The sequence below is a fragment of the Vipera ursinii genome (assembly GCF_947247035.1).
Source record: "Vipera ursinii genome assembly, chromosome: 1".
NCBI classification, from domain to species: domain Eukaryota; kingdom Metazoa; phylum Chordata; class Lepidosauria; order Squamata; family Viperidae; genus Vipera; species Vipera ursinii.
Genome location: NC_139512.1, coordinates 75,667,102 through 75,682,277, shown reverse-complemented (window position 1 = coordinate 75,682,277; position 15,176 = coordinate 75,667,102). Strand labels below are relative to the sequence as shown.

General features: G+C 38.6%; 1 protein-coding gene across 7 annotated transcripts in view; it reads left to right on the top strand.

Moving 5' to 3' along the window:
• Nucleotides 1–15,176, top strand: part of DGKZ (diacylglycerol kinase zeta) — a 128,152-nt gene that overhangs the window by 62,141 nt on the left and 50,835 nt on the right. For 4 of the 7 annotated variants that reach the window (XM_083367295.1, XM_083367294.1, XM_083367293.1 and 1 more), the window contains 6 exons: nt 6,897–7,005; nt 7,654–7,749; nt 11,939–12,016; nt 12,437–12,493; nt 13,744–13,812; nt 14,312–14,383. In XM_083367295.1, the coding sequence (XP_083223421.1) occupies nt 6,897–7,005; nt 7,654–7,749; nt 11,939–12,016; nt 12,437–12,493; nt 13,744–13,812; nt 14,312–14,383 (481 nt within the window). Of the gene's footprint in view, nt 1–4,584; nt 5,640–6,896; nt 7,006–7,653; nt 7,750–11,938; nt 12,017–12,436; nt 12,494–13,743; nt 13,813–14,311; nt 14,384–15,176 lie in introns of those variants that run through there. The other 3 variants (XM_083367290.1, XM_083367289.1, XM_083367291.1) reach the window with 1 other exon arrangement.

The following is a 15,176-nucleotide window of genomic DNA, read 5'->3' as shown; positions in this document are numbered from 1 at the left end:
GTGCCTATGGGGGCCTGGGCAGGAGTGGGACAGATCTGAGGGTCTCTGGCAGAAGGAGGGTCTCTGGGCCAGGGCCAAGGCAGTGGGGGCCGTTCCCTCACTGTTTCCAGGATGGCTTTGCGGGCCACATGAAACCACTTCGCGGGCGGGATCCGGTCCCCAGGACTTGTGTTTGACATGTCTGCCATAGATGATCAAATACTCAGCAACCAAAGTTTCCCTAAATGCTCTCTAAGCATTTGAGTATGAAGATAAGTTCATTATTACAAAGCAGAGAAAGTCTATTTTTAAAAAAATCTTAACAATTTCCAGCTATGAGAAACATGTTAAGGAATTGATGTTAATGTGAAACTGTTGAAGTCAAGACCCAAAAAAACCCCAGCAACAACAAAACTCTAGAACTGCTTGACATCTGCTCATTTCTGCAGAAGAGATCATTGTAAACAACATGCTGAAAAGTTTAGTTGATATTCACCACTGAGTGTTGTTTATGCAGCAGTGATCTACATGGGAGAGTTATAAAAAAAAAAGGGTTTTCCAGCCTGCTCATAAAAATCATTGCCAAAAGTATGCAAAAGAGAACCTTGGTAAGCCTGAAATATTTTGTGACAAATTGACTTGAACAATTGGAACAAAAATTGAGCTGTTTGGCTACAGCCACAAAAGATATATTTTAGTGTGTGTGTGGGGGGGGGAGAATTAAGCATTGAAAAAAGGATCACCTTGCCCATCACTAAGCACAAGGGATGGCTGGATTATACTTTGGGGTTGGCTGGCAGTTAATGGGACTAAAGCTATTCTGCAGGTGGAAGGAAAAATGACATTCAACTAAATATCAACCTATCCAAAAAGCTACTATTTCCTAGTCAGTAAAAAAGTTGAATCTGGAAAGAGGTTGGATATTTCAGCAAGACTGGACCATATCTCAAAAGCAGTCATCGTGTACTTAAAAGAGAAAAAAAAATAAAGATTTTGGAGTGACCTTCACAGTCTCCAGACATAAATGCCTATGCTGAAATCTCAAACATCCTGCAAACGCAGAGACCTACTCTAAGAATGTTGCTGTGCTAGAACATGACTGCAAGGAAGACCGGGGTGGGGTGGGGGGTAAATTGTAAGAGGGAGACTAGAAAGACGGTTAGCTTTCTGGAGATCTTTGGGAGTTAATTCTACCTGAGGTGGGTTGCAAAGCAGTGACTGAAAGGCTGTTCAAACTTTTGCACCTGCTGTATTCGCAGTTTTGCAGTGCAAAGGAAATTAGAGTTTGGTGCATAGTAATGCATAGGTTTGCACAGGTGGCAGCACACCTGTGTGTACTAGTGGCAAGAGTGGTTCATTTGTTTTCATATGTGTTGCTTTGTTCTTCTGTCCTTTGGTTCTGATAGCCGGCCAACAAAATATTTCACAGTCCTATGTTCTGCTGATTTGCCTTTTAAAACTGAAGATAAAAATGGCTGATCTTCTCCTCTGGCAGGCAGGCAGTTTTTTAGTGAATTGTACCCAATTTTATGACCTTTTTTTGCCATGGTTGTTAACTGAATCCACTTCCCCCATTGACTTTGCTTGTTAAAACTGGCTGGGAATCTTGCAAAAGGGGATCGATCACATGACTCCATCATAGATCTGATGGAATCATCATAAATACATGCTGGTTTTCAGGTGCCCAATTTTGATCACATGGCTGTGGGGATGGCTAATGAAACTTCACAGTTTTATCCATTCTTAGTTTACTGATGATTTTTTAAAACATATACCAAACACTCCAAGCCATGATTGGACAATGTAGTATCTAGGTACTAACTTGCTCAGAGTACCCTTAAATAATTCCATGAAATCACAAACTGTTTTATAAAATTTTAATGAAAATGTCTAATGCCTGATATTTTCCAGAAGATTGCCAAACTTTTGTCAGTTCTCAAGAGTGAGATTGCTGAAATCATTTTTGGACATTTTAAAACTCATATTTATTTTTAATGCTCAACCCCAACTCATGCTTTATGCATTCTCAGAAATCTATGTATTTATTTATTTTTATACGTTCCAGGTATCAATTTTGTTTAAAGTAAATAGGTAGAATTTTTCCTATTAAAATTGCTTGTTTTTAAACTGAGTTTTGATTATCTGTTTTTTACAGTTTGGTAAATCAGCTGTGTTGGACAGTTGTACAAAATCAACAAAGAAATTTCTACTTCCTAGTTTATATATATATATTTAATGCTAGCTTTAATCACCAGTTTTGGCAACAAGGAAAACAGCTGTGTTACCATAAAACCAATTAATAGTCTTGTACTTTCTGAAAGACTGAATGTTTATTATGGTTTCAACTTTTGTGGATTACAGTCTGTTTTGAAGCAGGATAGATTGTGTTCTAATATTATTATTCCATAATACATGTGTCGGTCATTAAGAATTTGCAAGAATAGGAAAATATGGGTGTCCTTTTGTACCTATTAGGAATTTGTTTTCTACACAGTTATCAGAATTTAGATGAAAGCAGGTCCTCCCAATTGCAGTGGTTCTAAATTTCCAAACACTAGATAATCCATGTTGAGCAACCACAATTGGTACTGGCAACTTGGTCATTAAGTGAAGCAGTCATTAATGAAAGCACAGCTATGCTTATGATCTTATTTCAGCTTTCCTTTGCTTTAAGACCAGTGAGGGTCATAAATGTGAGAACAGGTCCCAAAGTTAGAACTGAATGGAATGCCATTGACTCTATCACCACCATCATAACTGAAAGGTCATTAAATAAGGCAGTCACTAAACAAAGACTACTGGTAAACATACTCACCTAGACTTGCACCAGAGAATAGCAGAAATAGGAATTGTGCTGCCACTAAAATAGCTGCAAGTAGAAGAGCACTCTTTCTATATACTGTAACTATTGTACAAATAACAAAGGATAATAAATTATTTTTCCCCCGTGAGTGGTCAGGTAACATCTTTCGATTGCTTTTCTACAAAATGTTATAGAACGTGTCAACTTCATTTACTGTAAAATACTCCACATTTTTCAGTTCAGAATGTGTAACTGACAGTTTTAACGAACATAAAATGTAGATAAACTATTTTTTTAAGACTTGGAATATGAAGTATGGAGTATGGAAGAGTAATTGTCTTTTCCATACTGGCATTCCTCTGAAGACAGAGGCTTATATACATGGAGAATTCTCCAGTTGCTACTTGTACTATTTTTCAAAACTTAGAAACGCGTGAAATCTAAAGGAACCATTGATACAATCGTCCATTTTGACCACAATGTGATGTTCTAATGCGTCGTGGAATTGCTATTTATAAAATTGAATATGTCTGAATGTTTGGAATTCTTGTTATTCCTTTCCTTACTGTCAAGGGATTTTGGCTGTTGCTTCTTGGATTTCTCACACTACAGCTTGGCCTCATTTCCAGTTTGTCTCAGATCACTTTAGTTATACCAACATTGTAAAATGAGCTTTATTTTTCATTAAACAGGAAACATTTAGGTTTTCTTGTACAGTTGAAAGGCATAAAACTGATTCAGCTGATACATTTCTCTCCATTTTGCCCAAGCAATTAAAAAATAAAAAAGAGAAGGGAAATTTAAAAAAACTACACAAATGGGGTGTCAATTTGCTTCTGGGTCCCATTCAAAATGCTGGTTATCACCTTTAAAGCCCTTCGTGGCATGGGACCAGGTTACCTGAAGAACCAGCTCATCCTAATTATGTTGACCCATCCCACCCAATCGGATTGTCCCAAAGGTGCTTTTTCAAGAGGCAACTGGACTTCTTTAGCTCTTGGATGAGAAGTAAAACATCTTCAAAGAAAAACAAGAAAGTCCAGTTGCTTCTTGAAAAAGTATCTTTGGGACAACCATGACCTGGATGACTGAGAGTCCCCATAGACACTCAGTCAATCAGTTTGAGTGACAGGATCTAGGAAAAGAGCCTCTCTGCCATTGCTCCTTCCCTTTGGATCATCTTACTCCCAATAGTGAGGTAGGTCACCACTCTTCTGGCCTTCCAGTATTAAGACCTTGGTCTGCCAATTAACAGGTGGGGTCTAAGAGTGAGGGTGACGGTTCATTCTCCGAGCTTGTGGGTTGGTTTCTGAATGTTTCATTACCAGACTAGGTAACATCTTCAGCTGAGTTTAGCGGATGTCAGTGTTCTGTTTATAAGGGCTTCAGGTGTGGGTGTGTCAAGTGAGGGTCTCGTGATGGGTTTTGTGATGGGTCAGTGCTTTCGTTGTATGTTTATATGCAAGGTCAAAGGATTGTATTTTACTTGGATCTGTTTTACTTTCTATCTGTAAAGTAGACAAGCAAATGTGTGGTATATGAGCATATCTGTTCACTATGAGAATTACTGACACCTCAACCTCTGCTTATCTGAACACTAACTTCTAAAAAACCACATGTAGATAATCTCAATGTTATTAGCATACACAGAACAGTTCTCTCATTTCAAGTATCCACTAAGCTTCCTTTTCTCAGAGCTCTTTCCGTAATAGCTTCTTTCATCCTTAGCGTTTATGGTAAACTGGATGGTTCAGTTGCCTCATTGTCTTGGTATTACACAGTTCAGAGAGTTTTAGAACTCCAGGTGGCTGGCTCTTTGACACAGAGCTGTATATGGCTTTAAAAAGTTGATTAATACTTGTAACAATTGAGGAGCTGGAGCGGAAGGTCTGGAAGTATCTATTATTAGACATTCAGGAGTACTTTAGGTAGTTAGATGGGAAGAGAGAGCCCCACATTTAAAACATATACTTTTTTGTTAACAGCCCCTAATCTCCATGGAATCCTTTTTCAAAAAGCACTTCAGGAGGAAGATTGCATCATCAGGGCCCCAACGCACCAGTGTGGTGGCCTTGCCTGCCAGCAGAGCCAGGCGGCGTTCTGTGGTAGGTCTGCCCTCTACCATACTTGTGGAACGCCGGCGCAGATCCAGTGCTCAGCTGCAAGGGATGTCTTGCTTGGTCTCCCCATGCAAGCGTAGGTTGTGTTCCCGGAGGCGATCTAGTACCACCACCCCTCGCATGAGCCCTAGATTCTCCGTCCAGAAGAAGCGTGGGGGCCACGTGCACACCATAGATACACATCTCATAGGGCCCTCTTTGCTGCTAGCCAGTCTCATCCAAGTGTACAAGGAAGAAGAAAGGAAACAGTCACATTGTACTGAAAGCTCCAGCTCAGGGTCCCCTAAAGATGGGGTGGTGGACAGTGACTGGAGTGAGGAAGCACTCTCCTCAGGATCTGAAGGAGCAGAGTTTGAAAAGAAGGAACTGCAGACTGAGTGCTCAATGTATAGCATTCCCCCAATCCAACGTGTTCCTGATTTAAGACCTTTCCTACGAGACCCTTATTACTTGCGCCGCAGATCCTCCCACCTCCTTCCTGCAGAATTTGTGCACAGCAGAGCAGCCTACGGGCTTCAAGGCCGCTACAGATACTTCAACCAGCGGCGGTGCTCAGGTGAAACCCCCAAGCCAAGTGCTTTGCTTCAGCCATGCAGGTTTGAAAGGGCTGCCAGGAGGTGGAAGGTGCCTGTCGGAACCAGTTGGCTGCCATTGACTACCCATAAATGCTTGGGAGTGGATCCTGCCCTCAGCAGCTGTGGCAGTGACTCCTCTGAAGGCTGCAATGCCCTTTTGACGTATGTATGGCTTATAGGTGGTTTTAAAACCCTTTGGGTGGAGGTGATCGGGGCGGAGGGGAGGTAATGAGTAGGGAGGAGAAACTATGGCAGCAGGAATGCTCATTCAGATTCATTCATTTTGGAGGCTGAATTCCATTTCCAAAGAGTTTGAGTTGAATGCATTAATGAGAAACTAAACCGCCCAATCACAATAACACAAGAATCTGAATCTGACATTCCTGAGACTAGCATTTTACTAGCTGCCTTTATCCTTGCTTTAAACAGTATTTTCTTGTTCTGGTAAATATTTTCAGGTGTTATGGGACTGCAACTCCCAGAGTTGCATATGTATTGACTGCTAGCTGGGAGTTTATAGTCTAGACATCTGGAAACTACAAGGTTAGGGGAAAAAATCAAACTAGAAATTAAAAGTCACATGCAATCTTAACTATTGTTTTTAGCTTTTTAATTGTGTTCATCTCCCCCCCCCCACCACCACCAATCAACTTTAAATATTTGTGCTTGAGAAACAACAAGAAATTGGACTCTGCTTCAGCTTCTCAAGGAACTTATAACCTGAGTAATTGCCTTTTGAGAAAAATGATGCTCTATCTCTGGAGTAATTTTTTTTCCTGGGAGTTGGGCTTACAGAACACACTTATTATAGTTAGTTAAGGGCAAAGTAAGCGTATGGTACAAACCCCATAGCTCAGTCAGCAATTGAGAAATAGAACTAGCTTTAAGCCCAAACAACCCCTTCTCGTGCAAATACTGTAACTCAGACAAATGTGGAATAGTTTTTAAATCCTGCCTAGTCAGTCTTTCAAGAAAAAGAGGCTGATAAAGCAAGGTTCTCCAGCCATGGATGAGGCTAGCCCCCACAGAACAAGCCTTTCTTGTATGGGTAGGCTGCAGCACCCAATGAAACCTTTTTAGTACTAGTCTGTTGTAGCACCCAGTGAAGCCAATAGCTGCCTGAATGGGGCTAATAAAGCCGCACTGATACTCTCCTGACACAAGAGTTCATCAGATGCTAGGCATTTATTGAAGGAAGGGGTGGGCTCCCTGTTCCCCCAAATACTGCCTTTTGAATCAGTGGCAAAGTATGGTGGCTGAGTTAAACAGGTTGGGTATACATGACTGTGGAGCACTCTTTCTTCTTCTTCTTCTTTTTAAAGTTGCCCTTATTTAGCAGCAAGGTTTTAAGTGTAATGCATGTGTTCTGCTGTGTGTGAACAAAATGCCCTTATAGCCACTCTTGTTCTTGTTTTTCAGAAAAGCCATTGCCAAGTCGGGTCTCCAGCACATGGTAGCCCAGCCAAACCCCACATTTGCCTTAAGAAGTGACTCGGAGAGGGAGATTCGTAACTCTGTTGACTGGAGTGTAAGTTCCTGTCTTGGTTGAAAGAACAGAAGAATGGGTTGTTTTTCTTTCATTAGCTTGGCTGCAACTATCAAGTTTACACATAGTTGGCCTTTAAGGGTAGAAGCAGAGAGTATCTTTGACCACAGAATGCTTCACAATCAGATTGCTTGAGATAGCAATAATACTTAGACTTACATACCGCTTCATCGTGCTTTACAGCCCTCTCTAAGCAGTTTACAGAGTCAGCATATGGCCCCCCCAACAATCTGGGTCCTTATTTTACCGACCTCGGAAGATGGAAGGCTAAGTCAACTTTGAGCCCGTCAGGATCAAACTCTAGACTGTGGGCAGAGTTACCCTGCAATCCTGCATTCTAACCACTGTGCCACCAGAGCTCCTGAGGAAAGGCAACATAGAGAAGTCGAAGCATGATGGTGTCATAATCATGTGGTTCATGTGTATTCCCATTTCTCTGCTGCAATAACGTGTCACTTGATGGATGCATCCCTGGTATAACTAAGATAACGTGCCTCTTCCCAGTTCATTATGAGGCTGAACTTAAGAATAAGTAAGTCCTTGAACCAGAGTAGATGATGATGGAAAACTGGTCAGGTTCTAAACGAAGAGTAATTTTGCCTGGACTTCTAAATTGCCTCTGTCTTTCAGGAGACTGCAGTTTACGGGGAGCACATCTGGTTTGAAACCAATGTCTCTGGGGACTTCTGCTATGTGGGGGAACAAAACTGTGTGTCAAAAATGCTGGTAAGTTTCGTAAGAAATAGCCACTGTCTGGTAAACTTCAAGAGTATGTGAGACTATATCACCACCTAGCGGAGGAATCAGACACATGGAAATTATTAAAACAGCGCAGAAATTGTTTGTTGTAATCAGACTGATGCACGAAAAAAAGGAAATACGCTCATTTTACTGAATTGATTTAGGCTTTTATATGTTGTACACCTCTCTTATGACTTAGAAAGGTTTACAACAATTCAACAAAATATTACTTTAACAGTTATTAAAATATCATATGAATAAAAAATTCCAAAATTATAACAATAGTCTTAAACACTTTGGATGAGTAACTAATTTTAAGCTGCTCCCTAAGTGCTAGCAAAGAGGGGCCTCCTTCATCTCTAGTAGCGCTTTGTTCTACAGTTCCCCATCCAGAAAAAAGCCAAATTCCTCACTGGTGTTACTGTTCTTGTGGCAGGACTTGCCAAATGGGTGGCAAAAGTGCACAGAGGTCTCTACAGAAATATTTGTTTCTGTAGATAGCTTGGGCTTCAGTCATGCAAGGTAAGATGCATCCGGCTGATACGCAGCCATTCAGGATCAGTGCTGGAACCAATAAGACTTTCATTTTGCAACTCTGCTTCTTAAGGAAGCAGGGATCCTCCTGAAGCTTGAAATAAATCCACGGAATGAGCTACCTTTTCTGAACTTTGTTGCAGCCTATTTTTGCAGTAGGAAAGGAGACATAAAACTGAGAATTGTCAGCATATTGCGGACATCTTGCTCCAAACAGGAAACGATTCTTTAAGTGATGCTAGTATTAATACTTGTTTATAAAATCCTCATGCAGAACAGTTTTGATAAAATCTTCAGTTTTAATTTCCTTTTTCTATATGAGTTGTGAATGTGTATGATTTTGAACAGTCTTAGTTGCATAGGAAGTTTCGCAAAAACTCTCAAGGGAAGAGGAATTCTGCCTCAGTAGGAAATTGGCATGGAGAAAATTTTGCCAGAATCTGCTAAACTGTTGTCTCATTATGGATTCATGAGGAATGTTGTCCTAACCCTAAAGTAGCGCGCTTCCCTCCTTCCAAATTGACAGCCTAATTATATTTTTAGCCATTTTCCCTCCTTTATTTTAACAAGATAACTCTCAAAACAAAAATGTTGTATAGACTTAGTGAATGCAAAAACTAGCATAGGCAGGCCAGGCTAAGATCCAAGATCACAGAGTCACAGATGCACCAGTGGCCTTTTTCAGAATATCATCAGGGAGATGGAACATGAGTAAGCTTGCTAGGAGCTAGAAGATGGTGAATTATGAGCCAGCAGTGTGCAGCAGCCGCCAAAAAAGCTAATACAATCCTGGGTAGTATAACCAGAGGCATAGAATCAAGAAGTATTAGTACCGCTTTATAAAAGCCTAGTGAGACCACACCTGGAATACTGCAACCAATTTTGGTCACCATACTACAAAAAAGATGTTGGGACTTTGGAAAAAGTTCAGAGAAGAGCAACAAAATGATCAAAAGCCTGGAGACTAAAGCATATGAAGAATGGCTGCGGGACTTGGATTTGGCTAGTCTAAAAAAAAGAAGAAACAGGGGTGACATGATAGCAGTATTCCAGTATTTGAGGGGCTGCCACAAAGAAGAGGGCATCAAACTATTCTCCAAAGCACCAGAGGGCAGGACAAGAAACAATGGCTGGAAATTGACCAAAGAGAGAAGCATCCTGGAATTAAGGAGAAACTTCCTAAGAATGAGGACAATTGACCAGTGGAACAGTTTCCCCCCAGAAATCATGGGTGCTCCATCACTGGAGGTTTTTAAGAAGAGACTAGAGTAGACAGTCACTTGTCTGAAATGGTATAGTTCTCTTGCTTGAGCAGAGGGCTGGACTAGAAGACCTCCAAGGTCCCTTCCAGCTTCTATTCTATTCTATTCTATTCTATTCTATTCTATTCTATTCTATTCTATTCTATTCTATTCTATTCTATTCTATTCTATTCTATTCACATCTGTGCAATGCCAAAAACAATCCAGAATAGCATCTGAATTTATCTCAAGTATATCCTCAGCTTTCCTTCTCAGTAAACCAGAAATTTCAGATCTGCCTTGTCTAGTGATGTGTCAAATTCCTGTAGCCCTTGGAAAGAAATCTTGTTTTTTAATGATGATGATTGTAAGGCTCCAAATAACAAAAAAGCCTACTCCACTATAAAGTAGTTCCTTATATAGGGAGGTGTGTGTGTGTGTGTGTGTGTGTGTGTGTCTTCTAGGAAAGACAGCACCCCTTCTCCTAGGGTTACAGAAAGCTCTTAAAACCTGGCTTAGGTCCCAGCCTGGAGTTAATGTATTATTGTATTTTCTGGAGCCTGTTTTGTTTGATTTCTATTGCTTGTAAGATGATATTAGTCTAGGCTGTTTTGTTATGTTTTATCTGTTTTTATAGATTCTTTTTTGTTTTGTATGCTCTCCAGAGTCTATTGGAGTTGGGTGACTATAACAAGCTTGAATAAATAAATAAGATTAAAGGTGGAATTGCTGTCCATTAGAGATTAGATGAGCTAGTATACCAGTCCACCTGTCTGAATCAATATAAATGTGTACAGTAAAACCTCAGTTTTACAAATCATTTGCAAGAAATAGTGCCTGATGTAGACAAATGTCCATTAAATATGAATTTAGACAATTGATTTACTTTGCATTATCTGCCTAATTACATCAGTTGTCACAGCTGCTTCAAAACAAGAGTCTGTCCATTATTAGGAATGAAGTCCAAACTAAAATTTTGTTTGTGGCATCCAACATTTGCTGAATGAGTGTAAAATTGTTGATAATTCTATATTGTTAATAACTGTTGATGTTGTTGATAATTCTATATGTTGATAATTCTGAGTGTTTATTTCCCTCCCAAAATCTCACTGTGCTTTCTGCTGAATATTTGATGACATTTTTCTCTCTCTCTCTTTTTTTCTCTCTCTTTTCTTTCAAAGCAGAAGCAATTTTTTACAATTCCATACTATTGCACAATCTTGATCTTAATCTTCCTCAATCAAATAATTTATTTTACATATTGTATTCATATCCATATACAAAGCAAAATAAATATGTACTATGCATTTTGTAATTTTTAAAAAGTGAACATTCTTGAAAAGAAAGATTTCCTAATAAAGAAAAACGTGAGAAAACGTAGTTAGAAGTCTAATGTTGGATTGACAGTCTTCATTTGATGCACATAATGTTTTAATTAGTTTGCAATTTGTTCATTTATTCTGTGATGCTTGAAAAGTGACATATGTGTTTATAGCCAAGTTAATAGAATTATGAAAGTATTTATTTATCAAAAAGACTTTTATGGCCACCTATCTTTGTTAGGCATATGGTGCTAGCCTACAATGTTGGGTTGAAAATATATTAACCATAATGCTATGTCTTTAAGTTGTTAATTGGCCCATGGGTGTGTAAGTGTTCTCATGGCCATAAGAGGAAGCTAGGAACGTAGCTTCTCTCTCTCTCTGAATTCACTGATCTCTACTGTTACTGTTTTTGCTCTGCTCTTGGTTTACTACTGTTGTAACCTGAACTGTGTATTGACCTCTGGACCGGTAAAAAGACTTTGTAGTTTGGATTGCTACTTGGACTGTTGCTATTGTTTATGACCTGGACTGTTTATTGTTGACTGTGCATTTTTGTTTTTACACCACCTCAAAGTAAACTACTTTTTGTTTTTATAACTCAGTGTACTCTTACTGTGTGACTCTTGCTGCTCTCAGTACCCTTCCTTGTCTGTGCAACTCTTTGGTAGCACAAGGAGACCTCTGCACAACAAATTCCTTAACAATCTTAAAACACATCTTTGGACATCGCACAGCAGAGATATATAAAAATATATTTCAAGACACCTCTTTATTAAGTCTCTGATTGGGGGATTACAGTCTAATTCAGATTTGTTTGCCTCTTCCTGAATTCTATTTGATTTATTATGATCAAGAAATGGGGAAGCCATTGCCCTCCATATCTCAAGTCACTGCCTTCCTTGCCTGGCCTTTATATAGGGATGGAAACATGCAAACGAAAAAAAAAATGGCTTTAAACTTCAAGGGTTTTGTATATTTTGGTATTTATTCTGTCGTAACATTTTTTTGGATAATTTGCGATCTTCTCAGACACTGCGGGTTGATGGTATGAATATTATGTTTCCTTTGTTGCAGCAAAAACCTATGTCCAAGCGCAAATGTGCAGCCTGCAAAATTGTAGTCCACACACCCTGCATAGAACAATTAGAAAAAGTGAGTAGATCATCATGAAAAATGCTCTGCTGTATTTGATTCCATCTTTCCACAACCAAAATCTGAAAACTACTTATTTGGCCTAATCGGATAAATTCATAAGACATAAACTCTTTTGTTTTTAATTCTTAGATTCTAGTTTTGTCTTCTGAAGGACCTAGATTCAGTTAAATCTAAATTTATTTAAATCTAGATGTTACCAGTTAAATAATCCTGATTGGAGAACTGGGAGGCCTTGGTGCTATTTAGAGAAGAGTATACTGAGCTATACAAATTCAAGCTGCATATACTGTAGTTTCATATATTCTTCTGCTAACTTTTTCATTGAAACTATTTAAAGGGAGGAATCGCAGGAAAAATATATATCAAAAAATAGACTGTTATTCATAGGATTAAATCCTCCTTCTGTTAAATCCTCAGATTAATTTCCGATGCAAGCCTTCCTTTAGAGAATCTGGATCAAGGAATATCCGGGAGGTAAGAAATGCATTAACTGGTTAGGATTTTGTAGCGTTGTTGAAAGTGGGGGATTTTTAAAAATATGCAGCCTCATCCCAATGCGTTTAAAATATTTGGCCTAAATTTGAAGCAGAGAATTTGTAACCAGGTCTGAAGCTGTATTTTTCCATGAACATAAAATATGAATATGTTTGTGGCATAGAAAGGATACTATAATGCATGCCTTCTTATCTTTGAGAATCTGTATATCCAGATAATGAGAAGAAATAAATTTTGTGCTAAGCAGTCTCTCTGGTCCAAAAATCGCATATGTAATGGTCATAGATAGATTTTTTAAAAACAAAATAATAAGATACCAGCTATAGGAATAAATGAATAAATACATGCTACCTGGTTAGTCATTACATTTGTTCATTTTTAGAACGATTACTTATGGTATTCATACACTGAAGCAGTATTAATAAACTACTTTATAAATCTAATATTTCATTAATCCTCTACTTGATATTCTGCTAGTATAACCTGTATGATCTTCATAAGAATAGTGACTGTGAAATAAGTCCAGCTTTGACACAAAAACAGTTGAATTTTTTTCAGTCATTAGATAGCTTTTATTCATCTACATTAACTCTGATTTTTAAACTTATTCCAGGGTTTTAATTCCCAAGCTGTATAAGTGTTTCATCAACAATATTGACAGAATGCATGGTTCTGTATTTGATGGATGCTGTTTAAAACTTGCAGAAACCATATTGTACCTTGCTTCTTGAAGATAAATAGGACTACATTCCATCTGGGGAAATGTGACCAGCATGTTGTGCTGCCTGTGTAGTATAAGTCAGCGTTTCCCAACCTTAGGAACTTGAAGATGCGTGGACTTCAACTCCCAGAATTCCCCAGCCAGCATAGCTGGCTGGGGAATTCTGGGAGTTGAAGTCCACGCATCTTCAAGTTCCTAAGGTTGGGAAACGCTGGTATAAGTAACCATCTTGCAAGTACAAGATAGAAAAACACGAGGAGCATCTATTCTTGATAGGAAAGGCTGTGTTTGCCTTTAAACTTGGATGAAGAACAAAAGCAATCTTCCTGAATCAATTCCTGAGATCACTTATGCAACATTTCCCCTACCTCCCAAAATGAACAAATTGTGAATGGTATCTAATGCTGGTTTGTATTTGCCAGCTCTTACCAGAACATTTAGCAGTACTGAATGCTGTTCAATTCCTTCCTGTTCCTTTGTTTCTTTTTTCCTGAACTCTCCTTTGTAGCCTACTATTGTGCGGCATCATTGGGTACACCGGAGACGCCAAGAAGGGAAATGTCGACAATGTGGAAAGGTGAGAAATACAGTGCATATGTGTATCAAGATCTTATCAAATTATTTAGAGAAAGAGAAAAGGAGAGGGTTTTTTTTAAAAAAAAAAAAAGAAGCTAAGCTAGTATGGAGTTGGTGAGAAACTATATTGGACTTGCATTTTTGCATAATGTTCTTTATTCTACCAAATAAAAATAAAAAGATACTATATATACAAAGTGATTGAGTTTTATGAACTATTATCTTTCTGACTTAGATCAGTTTTTTTCCAATATACTGTTTAACTACATCGACCCTGGATCGCGATGCTAATTCATTGGTGAATCATTGGGTTTCCAGATGTTAACCTTCATGAAGTTCCAGAAACGTGATTGAAAGACATTTGTCTACTAAATTTGCTAATGTACATCTGTTGCAACATACAAAAATATTATTATTTAGTAGGCTTTATACTTTTCACTGTAATGTAAAAGGAAAAAGGAAACATGAATAATGTTATTTTTCTTTCTTCGTCTGTCCAGGGTTTCCAGCAGAAATTTGCCTTCCACAGCAAGGAAATTATAGCCATCAGCTGTTCCTGGTGTAAGCAGGCAGTAAGTGCAGCGTGCATTTGTTTGCCAAAATATTATTCTCCTTTTCTCTGCCTCCATTTGCCCCAAAACACGATGTGCTATTTATTGAAAATTTTTATTAGTGTGTGCACCATGATTTTACCTGTATATGTAAAAGTATATGCTTTTATCATGGTAAATTCTTGAATGCAATTCTTCTCCTTAAGGAGAAAAATGAAAGGAAAAAAAAACAATGTTGAGAACACATCTTTTCAGAATGGGGGAAATGGGAATTTAAAATACAGGTCATTCTTGCTTACCAATGACATCTGGGACCAGCTGCTCTGTCGCTAAGCACCACAGTTGCTAAGTGAAAAATCATGTGACTGTACAAGACAGAAAAACTCACTTCTGCTTCCATTAAGCAAATCACCACAGTCATTAATTGGGACATTGTATGATGGCAATTTTTGATTTCACTTCTATGTTCTCTTTTAACTTTGCTTCTTGAAAGCCGTTTGTCAAGCACACAAATGGTGATTACGTGACCACAGGATGTTGTAATGTTTCTAGATGTGAAGATGGGTCGCAAAGCTTTCCCCCCCCCAATCATTGTAACTTTGAACAGTTATTAAATGAGGTACTATAGTTGGCAAGCGAGGACTACCTGTAGTATCTGAGGTGCAGAAACTAGTCACTCACTTTTTACTTTCTTATATATTTCCCAAGAGTATTGTTGGCTTGTTTGATAGTGGGAAATATCTAAATGTAGAATTGCAAGAACCCTTTTTTTTTGAAAAAGACAAGACTTTTTTGTGGAGATAGATGTTAGATA